General features: G+C 41.0%; 1 protein-coding gene across 3 annotated transcripts in view; it reads left to right on the top strand.

Moving 5' to 3' along the window:
• The window catches only part of fam199x (family with sequence similarity 199, X-linked), a 37978-nt gene extending 15790 nt beyond the window's left edge, over nt 1-22188 (top strand). For all 3 annotated transcript variants that reach the window (XM_048544184.2, XM_048544182.2, XM_048544183.2), the window contains 6 exons: nt 2765-2949; nt 6643-6871; nt 9150-9299; nt 11595-11756; nt 17767-18021; nt 18916-22188. In XM_048544184.2, coding sequence (XP_048400141.1) covers nt 2783-2949; nt 6643-6871; nt 9150-9299; nt 11595-11756; nt 17767-18021; nt 18916-19086 — 1134 coding nt within the window. In that variant the 5' untranslated portion in view covers nt 2765-2782 and the 3' untranslated portion in view covers nt 19087-22188. The remainder of the gene's footprint in view (nt 1-2764; nt 2950-6642; nt 6872-9149; nt 9300-11594; nt 11757-17766; nt 18022-18915) is intronic.
• Nucleotides 22189-23366: the final 1178 nt, after the last annotated feature.

The raw sequence follows: 23366 nt of genomic DNA on the forward strand, positions 1-23366 counted from the left end.
CTTTCTACAAGACCTTGGCTAATCTTCAACTTGCAACCCGTTCTCTATTTCCCTTCATCTTGATCTGCTATATTGGGAGTTGGTAAGCTCAATTGGCCGGAAGGCTGGTTTGCACTGCAGAGTAATGCCAACAATGTTAGTTAAATTCCTGAACCTCTCCACTCTCCTGAGGACTCAGGTTAAATCACCACTAGTTGTGTCTCCCTCTAACGAGGGAGCAGCCGTATGGTGACTTTACACTTGTGATCTGTAATAACTCATGAGTTTAACAAAATTGTTTCCTCATGTCAACACAGTGGCCTGTGGAAAATGCACAAGTGGACACAACATCGAAGTCTCACTATCAACGTAGGACTGAGTGGAAGAGTATAATATCTTGACTACTTCTGTTGCATTATGTTGAACCCAATCTAGCCCATTCTTCGGTATCTGTCGGCAGAGATGTCTTTTTTTATCGAAGTAGCCATTTGTACAATTTTACAACTAAATGATGCTACAGCAATTGCAATTCATTCCAAGAGTTTCACAATTTGATGTAAATGTAACTTTTAGGGAAGGATCACATTCTCCAGAGAAAGAGAGAAATGACTGCATTGGAGAAAAACAGAATACTGAGCTCACTGGAAATCTCAAATAAGACTAGAAAATGCTTAAATATTAAGGCAGCATTTGTATAGCTTCTGATTCACTCATCTTTTCTGAGCTGGACTGTCAGCAGAAAATGTTTAATGCAGCCATGCATAATTTTATTGTAATACGAGGACTTGGAGACAGTGTGCATCGGCTGCTGATGACTTGCTGTTCCATGTCAAAGGTGCAATGTGGCCACATGATTCAACAGAATAAGGGCCACAGAAATGTGTTAGATGAAGACCACGTTTCTGACAACTGCTGATTACTGAAGGATTTTGGCACAGACTAGGCAGAGAATGAAGGTTGTATTACAGCAGCAGGGACATAGAAGGCTTTGGTGAGACTAGCAGTTTTGGATGCTGTACTGAGGGAAGGATGTGCTGGTCTTGGAGGGGATGTAGAGAAAGTTTGCAAGCATGATTCAGGGAACCAAGGTCTTGGCATTTGAGGACTCTAGGTCTGTGCTCGGAGGTTAGAAGGCTGAAGATTGAAGCTTGCAGATACTAAGATGTCTGGATAGAGTGGATGAGATGATGTTTCCACTACTTGAGAGACTAGGACCTGGGGCACAGCCTTCTAGGTAGGAACAACTGTGATGAGAATTTTTTTTAAGCCAGGATGTGGTGAATCTGGAACTCATTGCTGCAGAAAGCTGTCCAGGCCAAGTCATTTAAGACATTAAGACAGATTGGTTCTTGATTAGTGTGTCGATCAAGGGTTATGGGGAGAAGGTAGGAAAATGAGGCTGAGAAAAATGTCAGCAGTGATTGAATGGGAGAACAGATGTGATGGGCTGAATGGCCTGATTCTGCTCCTGTATCATGTGGGAGCTAGATTCCTGTTTACTTGTTCTTTCAGCCTTGATATATTTGGCATGCTTACAATTTACAAATTTACACTTGTAAACAAATAGTGAAACAAAAATGCTAGGGGGGAATGTTAAAGCCCAGAAAGTTAGGCAGTATCTCTGATGAGAGAGAATTTCAGAGCAACATTGATCTGATGAAATGTCACAGATATGAAACATTAACTTTATTTCTGTTCCTGCCTACCCTGATGTGCATTTCCAGCATTTTCTGTTTTAATTTCAGATATTCAGCATCCACCCTGCTATGCTTTTCACTTTGTTTGTAAGCGCATAACTTCATTTTAAACTCTACGTTGTTTTAAATTTGGTTACATCTTCTAATCTGTCTAACTACTTTGAAAAGCATTTTGGCTTCAGGAAAGTCTGAGTGCAGAAAATAGTTTTTAATGTTTGTACTTTTTAAAAAGAAATCAAATGTTGATAAAATAAATTCCTTCCCTCACGTACTGCTTTGTATCTCCTTTGCTCATGTACCGACAGTGAGAGGTGAAGCACCTGTACTGTATAATATCTCCACTTATCTTTAGTGGAATTTTCAACTGTTGGGCTGAATTGGGAACAAAAACAGAAGTTGATGGAGAAATGCTGCAGGTCTGGGCAGCAGCTGTACAGAGAAACATAGCTACTGTTTCAAGCCCAGTCATCCTTCATTTTCACAGACACTTCACTGTGTTGTAGGAATGATGGCAACCAATTTGGAGACTGCACGTCCTCAGGAGGAGTATTGTGTCGGTGACTAAGAAATCAGTTTTGGGGATGTTGATTGAGTACACTAGACGATGGGTAGAGGTCTGCTGCTTCATATTGAAACAGTACCATGGGGTTTTTAATGTCCATGTGATGTTTTCACTTAAAACTGGTTTCTTTGATGGTAACAGCACTCTACTGTGTTATGTACCTGGAGTTTTGGTTCAAATCTCTGGGTTTACAATCAATATTCATCAATTCAGTAACTTGTCCTACAAGTGTAACCAAGTTCTTGGTGGTAAGAAATTACAGGTCACAAGGCTCCTATGAAATAAGTACGTGGCATATAATCATAGTAAGGGGGAAATGTGCAGGGGGATGGATCTCATATGTGGCTACAGAGGGCGGGCTGGAGAGTAAGGTTGGCTGAGTATCTCGTTTGGAAGTTAGTACTGACGTGATGGAACGAGCAGCCTTCTGTATGATTTTTTAGTGGAGATGATGCCATTGCCTGAAGGCTGCAGGTTTAATGTATTCACATCCACACAGTATGAAATCTTTATCTGTTCTTGACAGGTCTCTACCTCAATAAAAATGTCAGATGATTTGTATGGCAAGTTCCTAGCACCAGATGAACCATTCCCTTTGTTACCACAAAGGGGGCACACAAGTGACGTTGCCAGCCTTGACATTAGTGATTTTGGCTGTCAGCTTTCATCATGCCACAGAACTGATCCATTGCGTAGACTCCATACCAACAGGTAGGTAACATCAAGCCAAGTGTCCAGTATTACCTTCACTCACGACAAGTCTTATTGCACCATTTGTCCGTAATGTGTGTTTTAAGATTAGATGATCGTGTAACCTTGTTTATGTGCATTTTCTATCCTACAGAACAGGCAAGTGCTTTCTGTTTAATATTTATACGAGAAGCAGATTTGCAGAACTTGAGTTTGACGAAGAATGTTCTATCAGACATTGTAATTTGACGAATTACATGGAATACATTTCTCTGGTTGCCCCCAAGTTTATTTTCTTACTATTGGCCCTTCAGTACATGTTTGTGACAATATTTTAAATTAGATGAGTTTTTCCCTTGCCTTTTCCTACTAAGTCAAACTGCTTTTATATGTGCTAATGCTCTCACTATCACCCTTCTTTTATTCGTTCCTGAGTGTAGATGACACTAAGAAAAAATGCATTCTTTGGTCCATCCCTAATCACCATTAGACTTTATGGCTTGCTTGGCTGCTTAAAAAGGAAATTAGGAATTTATTACAGTACTGTGGCTCCAGAGTCACATGTCGGCCAGAATAAGTAAAGGTGGCAGATGATTTTATGATGGCTCAAACTAGCTTTCAGTTCCAGATTGTATTAATTAAGTTCAAATTCACCAGCTGCCAAAGTGATATTCTTCCTACCAAAGTGCGTAACCTCACACTTGCCTCCATTGTATTCCATCTACCACTTCTCTGCCCATTCTCGTAGCCTGTTCAGGTCCTTCTGCAGCCTCCTATTTCCTCAACAGTATTTGTACCTCTACCTATCTTTGTGTCATCTGTACCTCCTCCTCATGAGCAGTTAAGGAAAGGGCAACAGATGATGATTTTGCCCAGGAAAGAATTTAAAATATCAGCAGTTTACACTTTGTTCTTCCCTTGTCTGTTCGCAGCTGTGTGTGGGTAAGACTGTATTGAAATGTATTTGTGCAATTCAACACATCGCTTCTTCAAATAAAAAATTTTTTTTGAAGTTGGGTATTGCACAAGGCTCATAGATTAGAATGCAAACTAAATAACAAACACAAATACAGTGTTCAAAATGTCCCTTTAAATGGAGATCAATCAGAAGGTATCTGAACAGGTTGGATTATAGAATGACACACATCTGAGGCAGGTGAGACTTTGACTGCTGACCTTCTGGTCCCAAGATAGGGATGGTACCACTTCACCACAAGAGCCCTCGAAGGTCGATTGTAATTAATTTTCTAATCAGTCGGTTTGCAGATGTTGTTATATACTTCTGAAGCAGATGTGGTGTGAACAAAGGACTCGGTTTGGAGGTAAAGGCCGCATGTTTCTGAACAGGTTGATTCAAAACTATTAGGACGCATCTCTGAAGTAAGTAGGACTTGAACACAGGCCTCCTGGCTCAATGGTTGGGGCATTGACCCTGGGCCACAAGAGCTCTTAGATCAACCAGAAGCTATTTTTCTAAACAACCTGTTCAGTGATAGTATTACACACCTCTGGAGCAGGTGGCACTTGAACCCCGATCCCTCGGTCTAGGGGTAGGGATATTGCCACTGCAACAAAAGAGGCCTTAGATCAACCAGAAAAGCTCCAGAGTTGATTGATTGCACATCAGAACTTGTATTTGAGCAGAGTCTCTTGTAGCGTAGTGGTAGTATCCTTTCCTCTGAACCAGGAGTCCCACGTCCTCTATGGGTGTTTATTGACATCTCTGAACAGGCTAAATGTCTAGGAGATGAATTCAGTAGGGCTCTTATATCTTATAGTGTTGTAATATTGCCCCTATCTCTGACCCGGGAGACCTTGGAGTTCAGGTGGCACCTTGCCGAGATGGGGAAGGAGGTAGACGTTTGCTGCTGCTGCTTGGTCTGGAGCTACTGAAATCTGTTGCTGCTTGGCTTGATCTGTTTGAAGATAATTGCTGCTTGGACTAGGGAAGTTGGTATGCCTTGCTGTCAGGACTAGAGCTATTGGAAATCACTGCTTGGACCAATGACTGTTTGATAGTCATTGTTAATTATACTAAGAGCTATTAAGAAGCGACTGCTCTCTGGGCTGTGTGCTTGGAATGAACTCCGGTTTGATTCTGAGTCACTCCACGCACCTGGTTGGAGCTGTTTCTTTCAGGGTTAGGTGAATCTTCTCCATAATGGTGACTTCCATTTCCACACCAAAGTCACGGGCAGCAGCTGCACATACCAGTTATCCACGAGGGTCTGCTTAGAAACAAAAAAAAACTGCAGATGCTGGAATCCAGGTAGAGAAACAAGAGGCTGGAAGAACACAGCAGGCCAGGCAGCATCTGGAGGAAAGGACTAGCCAATGCTTCGGGTATTTCCCTTCTTCAGGACTGTAGGAATTCAGGGGACTGCATTCTGCACCTCTAGGATGGCAGGTGGACTATTGCAGTATTTGTATTAGGAGGTAGAAAACGTCTGCAAGAATTACCCCATCTCTGGGGCTGGCAGGACGACCCCAGCAACTCCCAGAGTCATCCCCTCTACACATCACTATCAGCACCTAGGACTCTACACATGGGCCCTATGCTGGCAGGCACTGCCATAATGGCTTCTAGCAGGCACTGGGATGAGAGTCCATGCAGAAAGGAGGCACAGCAGAAAACTACAGACCTGAAGGCGATGTCCGAACCCAGACCCAAGCTTTAAACAGCCTGAGACATTGGCAGCATTTCCCGAACCCAGCAGTCCCACAGACTAACCCCACCCTTTTGTGTTTATGGAGTGGTTTGGGAAGCGGGAGGCAACAGGGTTACAAGATCGGGGGAACGGATAGCATTCCCAACAAATGGACCCTTTTTATGTGAAGGTTTAGAAGGGAGTGGGATGCAGTTTGACAGGAAATCCTGAGTTCTAATTCCATCTGTTTTCCATGAAGGTTACAATTCTTGGAAGCTCTGTTAGTCATTTATCACCTGCATATCTTCTGCCAGTTTTTGCCCACACACCTAATGTATTGCTTTCCCTATGCAGCTTTATTGTCATCTGTACTACTTACTGTGCCAACTATCATGATGTGGCCTATTTGGCCACAGTATGATCAGGTGATGGAAAGTGTTTTTTATAGTATAGTGAGTGTCAGTTCTGAAAAAGGGTCACTCGACCTGAAACTTTATCTCTGCTTTCTCTTTGCAGGTACAGGCAGACTTGCTGAGTTTTTCCAGGAATTTTTTTTTGTTGTTAATGAATGCCATGTTGTTTTGCTGAATGCTCCTTTGCCTGGCAACTGTGCTGCTGTTTGCATCTGTAATTCTCATCAGATGTGTGCAATGGGTAAATACACAACCATACAACTGTGGAAATTCTGCATTTTGACCTTTGCTTTAGCTTCAGACAGTCTTAGTTACTGTATCCTTGAATGTAGCAACCAGCAATTTCCGGATTGGCATGAATCAGTGAGGGAGGAGAGTAGTTTGTTGAGTAACAGTGACAAGGAATTTCTAATTTTTTTTCATCTTCCAGTGGGAAAACAAGCTTATGCATTCATTTCTATGACTCCTCTCTAAGGAGAAATAAATTGCCAACAGAGTTCAGAGCTATTTGTTTGAGCTCCTGACTTAACCAGCACCGATCTAAATAATTTAACATATAGATTTAAGGTACCTTTATCTTAGAATTGAGTAATGCGACTGTTACTTTTCACCAGTAGTTCGAGAAGTTGAAACATTTTTCTGCTCAAACTTAGGTGGAATTTGACTTCCTGTGGGACAAGCGTAGCAAGCTCTGAATGCAGTGAGGAACTCTTCTCGTCTGTTTCATGTGGTGATCAGGAAGACTGCTATTCCCTGCTGGATGATCAAGAATTCACTCAGAATGCATCCTTTGACCTCTTTCCAGAGGGTAGTGTCTGTAGTGACGTATCTTCTTCAATCAGTACCTATTGGGATTGGTCAGACAGTGAGTTTGAATGGCAGGTGAGCCAGAACGATTTTTCTTTCCTGCAGTTGTAGGATAGAAAATTCATACAGCTTAGAAAGTAGCCTTTAGGCTCTTTGCATCAGTGCTTTCTGAAGGAGTTAGCCAGAACTATTTCCTCTTCAAGGTTATATTGAGAGGTTCTATTAATTCTGTTTTGAGCACTGATTCAGGCAAAGCATCATGATATCCGAATATATCTCAAATTTAAAAGAGATTAAGTACAAATTTGCTAAAGTGATCTCAAGAATTTGAAGTTATGAAGAAAGAAAATTTTACAGAGCATGGAGGGCTGTTAGATTTCTTTCTTTTTAGTTTAGAGGGAGTAGATGGTGAAAGCATTCTTGAATTTGTTGGTAACTCAGCAGTTAAGATATAAACGAACCATATGTAATAAACTCATCACCGTGAAAAAGCAGCAGACTGGTTTCATGCTCACATGGTATTTTTCAGCACAGTAATGAATCGGTGCTGCGTTATTTGGTCCACTGTTTCTAAAATGACTGACTCTGTCTGTTGGATGCAAAAACTCCGCAAAGCAGGAGTTCTCCCAATATTTTGACCAATGTTTATCACTCGGTAGCCAACAAAAGCAGATTATCTGGGTGCTGACTTCTTGTTTGTGAAATCTTGCTGTGCTCAAGTTTGCAGCTCTTTGCAGCGAAACACTTTGAGACATGTTCTGATCATTCATTATGGTAGGTACTTTTTCTATCCTTTAAGATGGATTTGGATAAGAATTTGAAAATAAAGAATATCAGTGAAAAGGAAAAATTTGGTTGTGTGTTGAGCAGCAAGCAGCACGGAAACAGACCCTTCGGTCCAACTCCACCTCGCCGACCAGGTACCCCAATCTGACCTAGTCTCATTTGCCAGCATTTGGCCCATATCCCTCTTAAACCTTTCTTATTCATATCCCCATCCAGATGCCTTCTAAATGTTGCAATTGTACCAGCCTCCACCACTTCCTCTGGCAGCCTGTTCCATACATGCAGCATACTCTGCTTGAAAAAAGTTGACCATTACGTATCTTTCACCTTCACCTGAAACATATGCCCTGCAGTTTTGTGCTCCCCTACCCTAAGAAAGAAACCTTGGCAATTCACCACATCCATGCCCCTCATGATTTTATAAACCTCTATAAGATCATGTCTTCATGTTCCATATCCAGAATAAGCCAATTACTGCCAATTTTCCTCGAGCAAATTTGGGCTTAGGAATGTGTGATTAATGTATTTTTTTCCATAAAAGATTAAACAAATAAGAATATTGAATTCTTAACTAAACTGTCCACATTCACAATGAGTTTTATTGCCTGAGCAGCCTAGATCAACAAGGTCGAAGATATAATCCCAGATCTGGTGATATAAATTGTTGCTTCTCTTGAAATTTGTTATTCTTGCATCTGTCCTTGTGAGTGCAAGATGAAAAGCTTCAACAGCTCATCTCTGACTTTCCAACAATAGACAGTTGCTTATTAGAACAAGAATTTCAGGTTATTATGTTGTGTGGATTGGCAGATGCTTACTGCCAACGTCAGTCATGTACAAAAAGCAAACACGTGTTTTTGTGGATATTTTTGCTTTCGTTCTCTCTCCACTTAAAATTACCTATTAAATGAACTGCTGGCAATCTGCGATCCTGCTGTGGTCTTTGATTTGGAACAGTGCTTGGAAGCCCATCTCAGATCATGTTTGCTGCCTGGACATCCAGGATTAGCAAGAGAACTTCATTCAGATTTCCAGCTACTGACTTCTGTTTAAAATTCCTGCTGGAAGGTGCACATCTCATTTAGTGCTGCAAATCTCCCTTGGTGGAATAGCTTGCTGACTTTACTGTCAAAGGTTGTCAGCAAAGCAGCAATAGCCCATTGAGGAATCAGTACCTTCAGAAGATGGATGGGGAGCGTGGGGTTGTTGTTATGTAGTCTCTTTAAAAAGTAAATGTGTGTTGAAGCAAATTGTCAGTGTCCTGTGACTATGAAATTATTTATTGAGCATGTTCCTGTACATTGCCAGAAACTTTTCCACCTTAGCCTTGCCTCACTGACTTGGAAAATTGAAAGGTTCCAAAAGTTCTTTTCACTGTATGCACAATCGATAGTTTTGTCTTAAGTAGAGTTTGCACTTCTGAGATTGTATATTCAGCTTAAATGCTAACACTATTCTGAATCATAAACATAAAAGTGACAAATCTTGACTCTAGGTTTTGGTGTATCTTTTTCTATAACTATTTCATATTAATTTGATCTTGAGGTTTTTTTGGTTCCTTTCAAAGCTGCCTGGCAGTGATTTTGCAAGTGGAAGTGATGTCTTGTCTGATGTGGTTCCTAGCATTCCAAGTTCTTGCCCTGTTCTAAAGCGAAGAAGCAAACAACACAGAAGTTTAGATGAGCTTCCTTGGAGTGCAATGTCTAATGATGAGCAGGTATTTCTGAGGGAGGGGTGGTTGATCTTAATTTCAAAGTTTACTGTTTAATGTGGAGATTACATGGTTCTCTGCTAAATTGACCTGGCTATACTTCATTGGATGAGGACAGCCAACTCCACTTTATAAAAGATACTGGCTCAGAAATATATAAACTTATAACAACAGAAGATTTCTATTTAATATTTTGTTTTCTGTCTGAATATCACAAGTGCAGTAATGTAGTCTGATTTTCTTGAAGCACTACTTTTAAAATTAATACAAATAGAATTCAAACACCTTTCTCATGCAAATATTGTAATTTTTGTTCACTTAGTGGTGCAGTTTCCAAAAGTGTTGCGAATTGTGACTTTTCAAATCAAAACTATTACTGAGGCCTAAGAAAAGGCCTGGTGTCTAAAGAAAGCTGAACTAATTAAGTCAGTTGCATGATTTTCAAGAGCAAGCAAACTTCCCCAGTGTACAGCGGCCAGCGTTTCATCCCAAATTTAAATCTCAAATTATTTGATCATCAGTTTATTCCTGTTTACAAATTGTTTGCTGTGTTCCTACATTATAACAGTCACTAGTCTTCTAAAGTACTTCATGCAAAACCCTGGGGTCATGAAAGAGACTATAGAAATAATATATCTTGTTGTATATGAAAGCTTAGCAGAGATCAACAGTTCTTCCGTGTTGTATAAATGAGTCAAATGACTAAGAAGCTGGTATCATTGACAGGCCAATGGGTCTGCACACCTAAGTTATTTGATTTTTCCTTTCTTGTTCCTTTATCCACCACCATGTGACCCAACAATACAATTGGAAAAGACTGTGGCCTGAAATATTAATATTAATGAAGTACTTGTCAGATAGTTTATTGTGGGAGCAGAAATAGGCCATCCAGTTCATCGACTTTGCTCCATGTTTGATGATTTCATGGCTGATCTGATTACCCTCAACTGCACTTTCCTATCTTATTCCCATCACCCTTAGTTTCCTTAATATTCAGAATTCCATCCATCCCAGCCTTGGATACACTTAGCAACCCTATTTCCGTACCTTCTGTGCTAAAGAATTCCACAGCTTCACTACCCTCTGAAAGAAGAAATTCATCTCATGTCTCATAATTCCTGACTCTGAACTTATGCCCAAGGTCCCACACTCTCCCACTAGGTGGAAATGCTTTCTGCATCTATCTTGTCAAGCCCACCAAACATCTTATATATTTCAATAAGGTCAGCTTTCATTCTCCTAAACTCCAATGGGTATAGACCTAACTTACTCCATCTTTCCTCATAAGACAGTCCCTCCATACTTGGATCAACCCAGTGAACTGTGCACTGCCTTCAAGGCCAGTATTTCTGTCCTTAGGTAAAGGGACCAAAATTGTTCACAGGTGTGGTGCGACTAGTGAGTTATATTTTTTTCAGCACGTTTTCTCAGTTTTTATACTCCATTTATTTGAAAGAAGCGTAAAGGCAACATTCCATTTGCTTCTTGCTTGCTGAGCTTGTATGCTAGCTTTTCATAATGCATGAACGTGGACCCCCAGATCCCTCCTCACTTCAGCTTTCTAATGACTTTCTCCTTTTAAATAATATCCAGCTCCTGTATTCTTCCTGCCAAGGGGCATACTTTACATTTTCCCACTATATTCCATTTGCCAAGGTTTTACCCATTTGCTTAAGCTGTCTATATCCTCCTGCACTCTTGCGTCATCCTCACCAATTGCCGTTTTCTGTGATAGTGCATTCACTTCGCTCATCTAAGTCATTAATATATAGTAGCTATTTTCAATCTGCTTTTTAACTTGCACTTTTTGTAGGGATTTGTGTGTGCTGTTTGTTTATGAGTAGAATTTGGCTTCTTACTGCTCCAGTTCAAGTTCAAGTTCAAATTTTGCAATATGCTGCTTACAAATATGCACATTTTGCCATTCTACTGACCAGTGCAATATTGTATAGAATGCCTTAAAACGCTTTAATAGGAATGTTACACAAATGAAACATTGCACCTGTTCTGGATCTAAACATTGATTGTGAACGTTACTTGCTGTTTATCAGCTTCAGTTTCTTGCCTATTTTCATTAACTGGGGCATTGCTCAAGCAATGATAAATGTTGTATTCAGAAATCAGACAGATCCCAGAACAGATTTTAAATTCAAAAACATGACTACAAAGAAGAGAAAGTAAATCATAAAAATGAAATTTGTCACTACATGACTGAATGCAAATAGAACATGTATTGAACAATTTATCTTAATTGCGAGTGATTGTAAATGTTTACCTGCTTATCGTTTCTGCTCATTTTAGGTTGAATACATTGAATACCTGAGTCGTAAAGTCAGTACAGAAATGGGACTGCGAGAACAGCTGGACATTATCAAAATTATTGATCCAAATGCTCAGATTTCCCCTACAGACAGTGAATTTATAATTGAGCTGAACTGTCTAACAGATGAAAAGCTAAAACAGGTAACTATGAAGATCAAATTTAAGTGTATTTAGTGAAAGCCATAAGTGTATATCCCTGTCAGGACTAATGCACTTGTGAATGCTGTTTTTTTTATTGTCTCTGTAAAGGTAACAGCCTACTTTTATTTCATTTATTTGTCTGGCTCTTTTATTCGATTCTGTAATACAAGTTTAAGTTTCATGGGGTTGTGGTCAGTATTCTCCTTGTACTTGCAATTTACAATTAAACTTTCTATCAGCAAGTGAATGTTAATTGTACATCACAGTTTGCAATTAGATTTAATTAGAATCATAGAGTCATACAGTGTGGAAACAGACCTTTTGGTCTAACCGGTTCACATTGATCATGTTCCCAAACTGGGCTAATCCCACCTGCCTGCACTTGGCCTGTATCCCTCCAAACTTCCGATTCATGAACTTATCCAAATGTCTTTTAAATATTATAACTGTACCTGTATCCACCACTTTCTCTGGCATGCCACACAATCCACAGTCTGTAAAAAATGTTGCCCCCATGCCTTTTTTAAATCTTTCTCCTCTCTTCTTCAAAATATGCCCCCTAGTTTTAAACTCACCCACCCTAGAGTAAAGACCCTTGTCCTTCACCTTTTCTATGCTCCTCATGATTTTATAAATGTCATTAACATCACCCCTCACCCTCCTGTGCTCTGAAGGCAAAATGTCCCAGCCTACAACAAGTTGTCCTTATAATTTAAACCCTCCGTTCCTGGCAATATTCTGGTAAATCTTTTCTGAACTCTCTCCGGTTTAGTAATATTCTTCCTATAAATTATACACCAGACCCCTTAGGTCTCTCTGTTCTACAACACCACCCAAGGCCCTACCAATAATTGTATAACTCCTGTCTTTACTTTTATCACCAAAATGCTTCTCACTTATCTGAATCAAACTCCACCTGCTGCTCCTCAGCACATTGACCCAATTGATCAATATCTTAGATAACCTTCTTCACTGTCCACGATACTATAAATTTTGGTGTCCTCTGCAAACGTACTAACCCAACTTTCTAAATTCTCATCCAAATCGTTTACATAAATGACAAACAAAATAGACCCAGTAATGATCCCCGCTGGTCACAAGGCTCCAATCCAAAAAATAACCCTCCACTGCCATCGTCTGTCTCCTGCCATAAAGCCAATTTTTTACCCAGTTGACATGTTAAACAGTTGTATTAATGGTGGAGCAGTTGCAGTAATCTAAGTTTTATGTAAACCTTTGGAGGAGTGTTTGAAAATGTCACCTGGTACCTTATATTGTTTTAACAAACCTTCCCTATTTTTACGATTCTTTGCCTTTGAAATAAAGATGCATTTTGGGGTCTTTCCATTTGCTTTTCTATTGCCTGCTGAACTTGTATACTAATTTTTTATGATTCATGCACAAGGCTCCTAAATCACTCTGTGCTGCAGCCTTTCCCTGTTTAAATCGTATTCACCTTTTCTGTTATTTCTGTTACATTACATAACCTTACATTTTCCCACATTATTATCCATCTGTCAAGCTTTCCCCCACCTGTATTCCTTTGCAGATACTGTATCAGCCCCACCACTTTCCATCTATTTTCGTCATCTGCAAACTTGATCACTTGCCTCAACCAGATCATTAATTTGTATTATAAATAATTTTAATTGTTACAGAATATAGAGTAGAATCCCTACAGTGTGGAAACAGACCCTTTGGCCCAACAAGCCCACACCGACACTCAGCATCCCACCCAAACCCATCCCTATAACCCGTCTAATCTACACATCCCTAAAAACCACGGGCAGTTTAGCATGGCAAATTCACCTTACCTGCGCATTTATGGACTGTGGGAGGAAGCCAGAGCATCTGGAGGAAATCCATGCAGACACGAGGAGAATGTGCAACCTCCATACACAGTCACCCGAGGATGACATCAGACCCAGGTCCCTGGTGCTGTGAGGCAGCAGTGCTAACCACGAAGCCACCATGCCACCCCAGATTTGTTTTTGAACTATCCCTTTTTGTAAAGTTTTGCAGGTGCTGTGTTTGTCCGTAGAATTAAGTTTCTAATTACAGCAGCTCCAGTTCAAATTCTTGTAGTTTTCTGCTTACAAATATGTAAAGTCTGCCATTCTACCGACAATTGTAGTATTTTCTAGCATACCTCAAAAACATTTAACAGTAGCATTGCACAAGTTAAACATTGCGATAGCACTGATTTAACTGGACCAGTTTCATCTGAAACTGAAGTAAAAACAGAATATTTATGATTGTCTTAAACAGGGTGCTGCACAAAGTGGAACAATACCATTGCTCAGCAACCCTTACACTGTTCCCACATCCATTGTTACATTAGGCACATTAGGAGTTGCTATGACAAAAGACCAGGGTCCAACTTGTCCACGTTATACCACCCTGAAGGTTGTATAACAATGATTATGGATGCATTCTGCTGAATTAGATGTTATGTATAATATAAACATTTTAGAAAATATTAACTATAATTTAGCAACATATGGACACACCAGTTGATCAGAATTACATTAGAAAGCACTCATTACAAAACACTATCCTAGAATGAACTTATCTGTTCTAAAATTGCAGGCTGCTGGACAAGAGTCTGGTGGCGTTGCACCTTCTAATTGTCTAGTGCTTTTAGAAGAATACCCTGGTATGTTCACTTGTTGCTGCAAATGCACGTGCACTCTGGTTGATGCTTGTTTGAGAATTTAAGTAGTTTTTGTTCTCTTTCTCCAGAGCATTTGGGTAGGTGATTACGCTCTGCCTGTGCCACCTGATGGTTCAAAACTCTATCTGTATCAAAGTTGCAAGAACAAAACTTGTATTCCCTTATTGGTGGAGCACCTTAAGTTGGTGGAATGGAGGTGGCAGTGGCGTGGAAGGACAGGGCCTGTGTTTTGGGGTGTCTATTGGGAGTTTGTAGAGCAGTTTGTAACTTGTGTGGACCTGCAGGAAGGCACTCAATGTTATTTGTTCTGGTGCTGAATCTCAACCAGTCAAGTTGATATATGTTATAGTATTTCACTGTAATTTATTGAAAATATTTTGTTTTGTAGGTATTTTTAAGCTGAAAGCTATAGGATTTCTACCGTGATTTGAAAAGAAATTAATTTAGAAATTTTTGGCATTGCTATCTCTGTCTGGGCTCGCATTTATTGCCCATCCCTAACTGCCCTGAATAAGGTGATAGTGAGTCACTTGAACCACTGCAGGCTTTGGAGTGCAGGTAAATACAACGTTGTTAGGAAGGGAGTTTCAACATTTTAACCTCGTGAAAATGAAGGAATGGTTATGTAGCTCCAAGTTGGGGTGGTGCGCAGCATGGAGGGGAATTTGCAGGTGGTGGTGTTCCCATGCATCTGTTTTGGTTTAACATGTGATGCAGACAAAAAGCACTTCCATTCAATTGATAGTATCAGAGATAATGGGAACTGCAGATGCTGGAGATTCCAAGATAATAAAATGTGAGGCTGGATGAACACAGCAGGCCAAGCAGCATCTCAGGAGCACAAAAGCTGACGTTTCGGGCCTAGACCCTTCATCAGAGAGGGGGATGGGGGGAGGGAACTGGAATAAATAGGGAGAGAGGGGGAGGCGGACCGAAGATGGAGAGTAAAGAAGATAGGTGGAGAGGGTGTAGGTGGGGAGGTAGGGAGGGGATAGGTCAGTCCAGGGAAGACGGACAGGTCAAGGAGGTGGGATGAGGTTAGTAGGTAGCTGGGGGTGCGGCTTGGGGTGGGAGGAAGGGATGGGTGAGAGGAAGAACCGGTTAGGGAGGCAGAGACAGGTTGGACTGGTTTTGGGATGCAGTGGGTGGGGGGGAAGAGCTGGGCTGGTTGTGTGGTGCAGTGGGGGGAGGGGATGAACTGGGCTGGTTTAGGGATGCAGTGGGGGAAGGGGAGATTTTGAAACTGGTGAAGTCCACATTGATACCATATGGCTGCAGGGTTCCCAGGCGGAACATGAGTTGCTGTTCCTGCAACCTTCGGGTGGCATCATTGTGGCAGTGCAGGAGGCCCATGATGGACATGTCATCAAGAGAATGGGAGGGGGAGTGGAAATGGTTTGCGACTGGGAGGTGCAGTTGTTTGTTGCGAACTGAGCGGAGGTGTTCTGCAAAGCGGTCCCCAAGCCTCCGCTTGGTTTCCCCAATGTAGAGGAAGCCGCACCGGGTACAGTGGATGCAGTATACCACATTGGCAGATGTGCAGGTGAGATGTGCAAGAGGATCCCCCTCGTTCTCACACACCACCCCACCAACCTCCGGATACAACGCATTATCCTCCGACACTTCCGCCATTTACAATCCGACCCCACCACCCAAGACATTTTTCCATCCCCTCCCCTGTCTGCTTTCCGGAGAGACCACTCTCTCCGTGACTCCCTTGTTCGCTCCACACTGCCCTCCAACCCCACCACACCCGGCACCTTCCCCTGCAACCGCAGGAAATGCTACACTTGTCCCCACACCTCCTCCCTCACCCCCATCCCAGGCCCCAAGATGACTTTCCATATTAAGCAGAGGTTCACCTGCACATCTGCCAATGTGGTATACTGCATCCACTGTACCCGGTGTGGCTTCCTCTACATTGGGGAAACCAAGCGGAGGCTTGGGGACCGCTTTGCAGAACACCTCCGCTCAGTTCGCAACAAACAACTGCACCTCCCAGTCGCAAACCATTTCCACTCCCCCTCCCATTCTCTTGATGACATGTCCATCATGGGCCTCCTGCACTGCCACAATGATGCCACCCGAAGGTTGCAGGAACAACAACTCATATTCCGCCTGGGAACCCTGCAGCCATATGGTATCAATGTGGACTTCACCAGTTTCAAAATCTCCCCTTCCCCCACTGCATCCCTAAACCAGCCCAGTTCATCCCCTCCCCCCACTGCACCACACAACCAGCCCAGCTCTTCCCCCCCACCCACTGCATCCCAAAACCAGTCCAACCTGTCTCTGCCTCCCTAACCGGTTCTTCCTCTCACCCATCCCTTCCTCCCACCCCAAGCCGCACCCCCAGCTACCTACTAACCTCATCCCACCTCCTTGACCTGTCCGTCTTCCCTGGACTGACCTATCCCCTCCCTACCTCCCCACCTACACCCTCTCCACCTATCTTCTTTACTCTCCATCTTCGGTCCGCCTCCCCCTCTCTCCCTATTTATTCCAGTTCCCTCCCTCCATCCCCCTCTCTGATGAAGGGTCTAGGCCCGAAACGTCAGCTTTTGTGCTCCTGAGATGCTGCTTGGCCTGCTGTGTTCATCCAGCCTCACATTTTATTATCCATTCAATTGATGTTTTGCTGAGCTAACAGTGACGGAAAACCCTGCTTGGAAAGTGAAGCTGCAAATCAGCTAGAAAAGTTAAGTTGAAAGCTTAGACACCTTAAATGTAAACACTGACTTTTGTGTAGTCAAAATGTATCTGACTGACCTGGCAATAACAATGTGCTTTGTGTTTAAGATGAGAGGGGGAAAGTTTTGTTTAACACAGAGTATGGTAGGAGTCTGGAATGGGCTGCTAGAGAGGTGGTGGAGGCAGATACTTTAGGTGTGTTTAAGGGACTTTTAGATAAGCACATGATTATACGAGGAGTGGAGGGCAAGGCAGAAAGGATTAGTTTAATTTGGCGTCATGTTTGGCATGTAATCATGGGCCAAAAAGTCCGCTCCTGTGCTGTACTTTTCTATGTTCCATTCCTATAATACTAAGATGAAATGTACCATTTTAGTGGAAATGTATTTCTTTGTTTATACTGTGGTCTTTAAAGTGCTGTCTGTAAAATATACATTTACATCAAAAGAATTTGTGTCTCGATTCTTTGCTCGCACAACAGTTATTATGTGAAACCTTTGAAATGTGGGTAGTTTGGCGATGTTCAAAATAGAAGCTATTGTTTTGTTTTAGAAGCTGCAGTAGATGGTTAAAATAAGTGTAAATTCTGTTTGTGACCACGATAGTAAATGACCTGCTTCAATTAATGGATCGTATCCTGTTCAGGTAAGAAATTACATCAAAGAACATGGTGCCCGCCAGCGCTCTGTACGTGAAAGCTGGAGAAGAGGTAGTTATACTGGCTGTGGGGTCAGCGGTTTGAGTGGAGCCAGTAGTAGCACTGGCAGCATGGTGAGCTCAGCCAGCAGCACTGGATCCAGTGGTTCTAACTCTGCATCTGCTTCAAGTGCCAACATGAGCCGGGCGCACAGCGACAGTAACCTGTCCACAAGTGCAGCTGAGAGAATAAGAGACTCAAAGGTATGGTGTTCATTAATTCCAGACTGTCATTTTTACACGCTTAAATGTTGCTCGTGGGTCACCTGTGCTTTTGATTTTCATCGGTGCTGTACGTAATCCAGTTTGTCTTTTTGTGTCGGTGTAAAGATGAGTGCGTTGTCCAGAACTGTGCAGTTTCTGACACTAAATTCTGGCTGAATAAATTTAACATTTCACTGCCTTTCTTGCATATCCATACGTTGGGAAAAATTGTAAGCAGTTACAAGTCTTTGTTTAAAAAAATATTTGTTTTGCAATATTGCTAAATAGATAATTGTTTAAAAACTGGACTTTTGTCACTGGGTTAAAATGGTGACCGTGAGCAAGTTGGGAAAAACATGCAAATGTTCCCACAGGTTCTTTCTCCCTGATTGCACAAGTAATGCAGTGAAGATTCATCAGGAAAGCTGCTGCAAAATTTGTTTCATCAGAAAAATCTGAATCAACACCCTTCTTCCTTTGGCATCAAACTCAAACTTGGGCCAATATCACGAAAATCAAAGCACTGCACTTCTGAGTAGCAGGAGCATATCATGATCTCCTTCAGATGGAGAAATCAGATTTGTTTATCCGTTTATTTTAGAAGAAGAATACATGGGGCTTGTATTCTCCGAAAGTGAGAGTTGTGTGGTGCGACATGGAAGAAGTGGTTAAGAACAGCATGTTTTCTGAGCTTTGTCCATCACTTTGGACTATCGAGTTTTACCTGCCGCGCACAGGAGCAAGTTGATCAATGAGATACTCTGCTTTTTAGTACCTTAACTCTGTGGCTTAAATAGCTGACTACCTGTTTTATTAAAAAAAAGGATGAATGTGGTCAGACAACTCGTATATTCCTACCTTTTCTCAATCCAATCCTTCCCAATTGTTCAACAGAAGCGATCCAAGCAGCGTAAACTGCAACAGAAAGCCATGCGGAAGCGTCAGTTGAAAGAGCAGCGACAAGCAAGGAAAGAAAGACTGAGTGGTTTATTTCTAAATGAGGAAGTGCTCTCTGTGAAAGTGGCAGAAGAAGACCATGAAGCAGATGTGGACATTTTAATGTGACCAAATGTAAAATAGCATTGTTTTGTTAAATTTAAAAAATAATGCATTATAACACTAGCCAGCCGCAAGACTGGAACTGAAAGCTTGAGATAACGAGGGATGATTTCCGTTTACAACTTAACATCTGAAACCTTATTTTGTGTTTTTAAGACATCTCAGTAATTTTATTGAAGCTGCTGAACACTGATATGTACAGAAAACTAATGTAGCCGGTAACATATCTGAATGACCTGGCAACAATAATGTGCTTTTGAAACTATATATACTCCCATAGCACTATTTTAGCGGATATATATTTGATTATTTGTGCATCACTGTGGTATTTGAAATATTGCCTGTGAAATATACATGTGTATTAAGATAATTCATGTTTTGATTCTTTACTTGCAAAATAATTATTATGTGAAATTTTTGTATAGTTTGGCAATGTTCAATAATTGTTGCCACCAGTGAAGTAATTACCTGCCATTACCAAATTGCATGATTAGCTCAGAGATAGTAGGAGAAGGGTCGAGGCCCGAAACGTCAGCCTTCCTGCTCCTCTGATGCTGCTTGGCCTGCTGTGTTCGTCCAGCTGTAACCCTCGTTATCTCTTATGCATGATTAGCTCAGTCAGCTTTTAACATTTTTGTTGAATGATGCATTTATCCACAAATGGGTCTTGGTGTTTGCCAAGGCTATGGCATAGGAATTCCTTACAAGTGCAATGATATTTTTTCAGAGTAGACTTAAGGGAAAAGAAAAGTCTAACAGGAATATTTAAATTATTGAAAATACCCCTCTCACCTCATGCTTATAGAGGGGAAAAATATAATAGTTGGAACAAAATTTTGTTTTACAAAGTCTAATTTCCTTTTTACACAAGACTTTCAAAGCCAAGTTGCCCATCAAACAGACCACTTGTGATATTGTCACTGGGGATAATCTGAAGAGGCTCTGTTGAAGATTCAGGCCTTCCTATCAGCCTGATGTCTGTTTCACAGCAGTGGTATTCACTCTTCATCGTTGACGGGATTTGGGCTGAAAGTTCCTCATAGCCTGCTTCCCAGTATTACTTGAGCTCTGCAGTGAGAGCAGATCAGTTGGAAGTTATACCTCCAGTGAGCCACCACGACCTGTGTGGAATGTAACCATACATGCTGAGAATGGAGACCAAAGTGAGATGGGTCCCACTTTCCAAGACAATGTCAACATTTTTTTAAAATGAGAAAGTCTTTAATTTACCATGAAGATCACTCCCTTTCCTCTAACATTGCTATCTGGCAGCATCTATGGAGGGAAAACAGTTAACCTTTTGAGTCCAATGACCTAGTCTAACCCCTTTCCCCAGATCCAACCCAAACTCTCATGTCTCCCTGGACCCCAGATTTCCTTTTCTTTGCCGCAACAATGCTATGTATGCTGTACGGTAAAAGGGGAACTAGATTAATAATATGCTGTGTGCAATATTTACTGTAAATGTGGTAGGTCAGTAGATTTCATGCAGTAATATATAGGAAGGAATTGTAAAGTAGGTTAATATAAAATGAAGACCTGTGCAACCTGGAGGTCTGAAACAAAAGGTGCTGGAGAAACTCAACATGTCTTGCACCATTGTGGAGAGGAAATACATTTTGAGTCTAATGACCAGAGTTTCTCCAGTGCTTTCTGTTTCTGTAGGTTATTGCGTTCTTAACAACGTGAAGGAAAAGTGTCAAAACTAGTGTTTTGCATCTAATATTAAGCACAAGGAAATCAATTATTTTTGCACACCTTCATGTGTGAAGGAAAAATGATGGAGAAGCATTAATAGATCACATCAGATTTCAATTTTAAAGAAAAAGATAATTACTGTGCTCTAAAGAGCAGACGTTGGTGGCCTTTTTCCTAGTTACTCTGTTGAAACCTTGTGGCCTTGTTACTTCTGGTTCAGTTGTAATGGATGCCTTTTGTATGTAAAAAAAAATGACTTGGCAATGTGTTGAAATGTTTTAGATGAGAAAGATAAAACAAAACCCCTTTGTTTTGCACTTGGATTTGTTCTGTGCTGTAATTTCTCATCTAGATGTATTGGAAATTAATTATTCCTTATGATGGATTTATTTTTTGCTTGTTTTGAAGAGTTGGCTAATTTAATGTTTTCTTTGAACAGTTCTGAAGGCGAATCTTGGGACATGAATTGTGTGTAAAATCTCTGTGTGAGAGAGTAATCTAACAATTTGAAAATAATAGTTCGCATATCAGAGTAGAATTATTTCCGCGCTCGGCTGTATCAGAAGATCTGACAGTTATGTCGGTAGTTGCCATACTATGGCTGATGTTAACCCATGAGATATATTCATGAGGCTGGTGTCTTCAGGGAGCATTAGATATGAAAGTCCTGCTCCCAGCCTCAAGCACAATAGTGCATATCAAAGTTACTTTGTCCAGTAGCAGGAATAATGGGTGTTCTGACGTTTGGGATTGCGTTTTAAAAGCCAAACCAGTACTACTTGAATACTGCTGGAAATGAGAAACATTTTAGCAAAGCTTTGTATCTTGCACTCATCAGGTCAGAAGCAAGAATTCCAATTCTCAGTGGGAACTACAATCTGTAATGCTCAAGCGGTTGATAAGGAATCCACTTTGTTAACTAATCACATTGTTCAGTCTGAAATGTTCCTTTTTGAAATTTGGTAATCTTCTGTCTTGAGTGCAAGTTGAAAATCTTCAGCATGTTTCTTTAGGCAGTACTTAGGCTCAGCACCACCAATTAACTACTTGAATACTGCATAATTGTTGTTGTAAAAGTCATGTCTTGTGGTATAAATTATATTGGCATGAAAGTTCCATCTTGCAGGGCTGTACATAAGTTTGCCACTTGATATTTCAGTGTAATTTTTGTCACCCTGTTGAATATACGAAGATGTGAAAATAGTGGCAATGACTGATTTCTGTAGTGCTGTATAACAGTAGGTCATTCCATTTTACTATATCTGCTGCTATGTCTGTTCAGAATTGTACAGTGATCATAGTCTTTAAAAAATGCAGGTTTTGGAATTATTTTTTGCATAGCAGAATCTTTTAAATTCTGCAGGTTGCTGTTTTCTATTGGAGTATATTAAAATTATTTACGTCATTAAAGGCCGTTGTTTGTTATTCATTATTTCAAAGAAATTTAAGGTATATTAGTGTTTGAATTAAAGCCAAGAAAATGCACGTGTAATGATAAAGATGACCTTAAGCAGTTTATCGAATCTGATTTGAAATTGATGAAAAATGTTCTGATAAAGTGTTATGTCTGGGTGATGGTATGTAATGACAAAACGCTGTGAATGTTGGAGATTTGAAAGTACTGGAGAAACTTGGCTCAGGCAGCATCTGTGCAGAGCACTGTCTCCCTGTCTCTCTACAGATGCTGTCACACTTGGATGGTGTGATGCTTGAGATCTGAGATTAGTTTGAATGATAAAAATTGATTTTATTTGTAAAACAATAATTTGCAAGTGGTAACTGTGATGCATCCTGAACCATAACTGGAACTAATATAAGCCTAAGAGTTTAGATATTTGTGAGCCCTAGTGTTTAGCAACTTCATTCCCCAGTTTTAACTGCTCCATCAGTGCAGTCTTAAGTATTAATCAGCCTTAACTCTGAGCTGTCAAACTAGGTCCTTCTGTTTGTTTCTCTCTTCCCTCCTTTTAAGTTGCACCTTCAATCCTACTGCTTTTCAATAAGTGTTGGGCCATCTCCTTTGTGTCTTTCAGTGGCTTAGTGTCACCTTTTCACTGGTAACACACTTGCGAAGTGTCTTGAAATGTTTTGCTATGTTAAATGTGCAAATTATTGTTTCCCAGAACAGCAAAGAACAGTACAGCAAAGGGACATTTAGCCCTCCAAGACTGTGCTGACACATTTTGCTCTTCCACGCTAAAACTGTCTTCAATTGCAGGATCCGTATCCCTCTCTACCCTTCCTATTGATGGATTCATCCAGGTGTTTCTTCAAAGCTGCTGCTGTGTCTGCTTTCACCAACTCCACTGGCAGCGCGTTCTAGGCACTCAACACCCTTTGTGTGTAAAACTTGCTTTGCACATCATCTTTAAACTCTACCACTCCTCCACGTCGAACTTGTGTCCTGTAGCAATTGACCCCTCCACACAGAGGGGGGAAAAAATCTCATACTTTCCACTCTGTTCACTTTACAATCTTGTAAACTTCTATCAGGTCGCCCCTGATACACAGTTCTCTATGTTAAAATAAGTTAGTATTCTACATAAGTAGTGCATATGCTGGCATTTATTTGAAAAACATTTTCTAGC

This window comes from Stegostoma tigrinum, chromosome 15 (genome assembly GCF_030684315.1).
Source record: "Stegostoma tigrinum isolate sSteTig4 chromosome 15, sSteTig4.hap1, whole genome shotgun sequence".
In the NCBI taxonomy this organism is placed as follows: Eukaryota; Metazoa; Chordata; class Chondrichthyes; order Orectolobiformes; family Stegostomatidae; genus Stegostoma; species Stegostoma tigrinum.